This window comes from Notolepis coatsorum, assembly GCF_963971535.1.
Source record: "Notolepis coatsorum genome assembly, chromosome: 2".
Taxonomy (NCBI): domain Eukaryota; kingdom Metazoa; phylum Chordata; class Actinopteri; order Aulopiformes; family Paralepididae; genus Notolepis; species Notolepis coatsorum.
The window spans coordinates 22,175,993-22,179,366 of record NC_140166.1 but is presented as its reverse complement, the minus strand read 5'-3'; the positions used below and the strand labels follow the sequence as shown (position 1 = coordinate 22,179,366).

Sequence of the window (3,374 nt, the reverse complement as noted above, 5' to 3'; positions counted from 1 at the left end):
TCCACCAGCCGCGCGTAGAGCCAGTCGAAGTGCTTGTACCGCCGGTTCACCTGGGTTTGCGTGTGGGTGGGCGTCAGCTTGTAGGACATGTAGCTCTTCATGCCTTTGAACTTGGTCTGCTTGGTGGGGTCGTCGATGCTGCAGGCGAACGGGTACGGGTTCTCCTGCCACTCGGGGCCGTGCTGGCCCATCACCACACAGATCTTGTCCCCGTCCTTCACGAAACCAGACGCTTCCCCCAACACGAAGGCCTCCCCGCCGGACTTCACGAAGGTCGAGAACCGATTTAGGTTCCTGCTGACCGTAGCTGAACTCTTGGCTTGCTGCGCGTTGTTGCCCCCCCGGGACATCGAGGACGTGGACAGGCTGTACGTGGACGGCCCGTTGCCGTCGAAGTCGTGGTACCTTCCGCCCACAGTTCCCGGCTCGTCGCCGGCCACCGTGGAGCTGTCGTCCCAGTCGTCATCCCAGTCGTCGTCGCTGCCCTGACTCGTCTGGTGCGTCGCGGCAGCTGAGAAGGTCGTGATGAGAGCAGGCGGTGCCGATGCTTTGGAGACGTTCTCCACTTTATTCTGACTTTTACGCGCGGCGTCGTCGAAGCCCCCCGCCGGGATGTTGGCATACCGGGAGCCCTGGTGAGGGTGAGCCTCTCCAGATGTGCTGCTGCTGTTGTTGTTGAAGAACGTGGACGTGGAAGATGTCGAAGAGTCGCTCGTCTTCAGGATCTCCACGTAGGACGCGGGGAACAGTCCCCTCTCGCCTCGGCCGTTCGTGCCCTCGAACCAGCCCTCGATGTCCTGCTCGCTGTGCAGAGTCACCATCTCGCTCTCCCTGACGGAGATCTCCCCCGGGTTCTCCGAGTTGAAGTCGTACAAGGCTCTCGCTTTTAACGCCATGGTTCAAACACCCGAGAGAGACAACAACGACACGGAGGACACGAGAGTCCACTCTCTCTGCCAGGCTGGTCCAGAGTCAAGAGACCACCCGAAAACGACTAACAAGGCACGTCGTGTTGGATCTGCCAGTGTGTGTGTGTCTCTTTCAGCTCGCTGTTCCTTCTTCTTCAGTGGGACTGAATAACTTCGTATAAAAAAGGGAATCGTGCTGCTGTTTTTTAGTCCAGAGGTTTCAGCGGTATGTTGTTGTTCCTCCTACTACTGCCCCCTCTCTCCCCCTCTCTCTCTCTCTCTCTCTCTCTCTCATCGTCCACTTCTGTCTGCCCTGCGTTGCGTTGCGCAGCAGACAAACCACGCAATCAGTCTGAATAATCGAGGGAGGAGCTGTGATGCTGTCATTTGTCAGACTGCACCAATCAAGCCGGTCCGTTGAAACGCACTGCTGATGTGTTGCTGTTTATGTTTTTATTACCAACGCTGTCCTTGTTAGATCTGCAGGGTGTCACGTTTCACACTAAGCCATGGTAATTATTGAGCCATATGATATGATGTGTTACAATGCAATCAAATCATCATAATACGAGGCTTGAAATCAAAGTCGCACGAATAATGAACCAAACAGACTCATCACATCACTGTGTCCTTTATGAGAAGGTTGGTTGGTCCTTGCTGATGGAGAGGCACAACAAACACTGGTATTTGTTCATTTTTAAGGCCCTTATTGGTAAGCTATAGGGATGTCCGATATTATCGGCCGACCGATATTATCAGCCGATATCGGCAGTAAAATGTGATATCGGAAAATATCGGTATCGGTTTAAAAAAAAATAAAAATAACAATATTTGTTATATATATATCCAGTGAAATTATTAGTTACCTGAAATTATTCAGTTTTTTGGGGGGGGGGGAACCCTGCATATATCGGTATCGGTTGATATCGGTTGATATCGGTATCGGAAATTATGAGTTGGACAATATCGGAATATCGGTATCGGTAAAAAAGCCAATATCGAGCATCCCTAACTAAGCTACCTCCTTATACTACATCATTATTGGAATGGAATTTTGGTACTTATGGAACCCGTTCTAGTTGACTCGGAACAGGGTAAATCTGCATTTTGCTATGGTGCCCCTATAGCTCATGGAATTAACTACAACAGTCCTTAAAGCTTGAGACTCATCCCCTCTGTTGCAGAGTTTAAAACCTTGATCTCCAACGTTTGTCAATCAAGTTGTACATGTTTTAATTGATTGTTATCCTTACTTGTCTTATTGTTAGGATTTTATATGCTGTGGGATTTGATATGCCTTTTTTGCTTAACTCTGTATGTATACTAGATGTGACTGTAAATGAGAGAAACCTCAGTTGCCTTTCGAGTTTAAATAAAGGTTTGAAATTAAATTAAAAGGTATTCATCTATTTCTTATAAAGTGATCAAATCATTTTCAAAATGGATTTTATGGTGTGTAGAGCACTGTATCGTGCATCCACCATGCAAATAGCCTGGCATTTTGATAACATGCTTGCAATTAATTTGTGATGGACCTTCTGCAAAAACAACTAGAAAAGAGGGAAATCAGGCAGTCATTAATACGTTTGGTGAAGAGGTGATATTTGAGTTGTGATTTGAAGGAGTCAGGGATGTAGCATTGCAGATGTTTGGAGGGAGGGAGTTCCAGAGGGTGGGTTCCGCAACAGAGAAGGCTCTGGGACCGACAGTGCACAGGTTGGTGGTGGGGATGGAGATGAGACCGGGGTCAGAGGACCGCAGCCTCTGGGGTGGGATGTAGGGATGGAGGTCAACTAGGTACCGGGGGGCCAGGGAGTGAAGGGATTTGTAGGTGATGAGGAGGATCTTAAAATTGATGCAGGAGGAGGATGAGGGTGGGGGTGATGTGGTGTAGAGACAATAGAACTGTTGTGTCGTGTGTCTATGAATGAAGATGAAGAATGAAATGCAAGTCAATAACTCAGCTCCTCAGGGATCATAAACCCATTGTACCAGTTATAATACAAGATTGGGGAACACGCCAACATTATTGGAAATTGGACAGGGTGAGCAGCTTCAAGTACCTGGGGGTCCACATCTCAGAGGATCTGACATGGACAACACACATAGACTCAGTCGTAAAAAAGTCGAAGCAGCGCCTCTACCACCTGAGACAGTTAAGGAAGTTCAGAGTATCGGGGAAGATACTCCAGTCCTTTTACTCCGGAGCTGTAGAGCGCATCTTGACTGGAAACATCACTGCCTGGTATGGAAACAGCACGGCACAGGACAAGAAGGCCCTACAGAGAGTGGTACGCTCAGCCGAGCGTACTACGGGTATTGCACTACCACCCATGCAGGTCCTATATAACAAGAGGTGCAAATCCAGAGCCTGCAGAATAATGAAAGACCCCCACCACCCCAACAACAGCCTGTTCAAGCTGCTGCGGTCAGGCAGACGCCTGCGAACACCAGCAACTAGGACAG

General features: G+C 49.0%; 1 protein-coding gene across 1 annotated transcript in view; it reads right to left on the bottom strand.

The window, feature by feature from the left end:
* Positions 1–1,674, bottom strand: part of snx18a (sorting nexin 18a) — a 61,036-nt gene extending 59,362 nt beyond the window's left edge. Inside the window, exon 1 of the mRNA XM_084307536.1 lies at positions 1–1,674. This exon is cut by the window's left edge and continues 641 nt beyond it. Coding sequence (XP_084163662.1) covers positions 1–896 — 896 coding nt within the window. The 5' untranslated portion in view covers positions 897–1,674.
* Between the last annotated feature and the right edge of the window lie 1,700 nt (positions 1,675–3,374).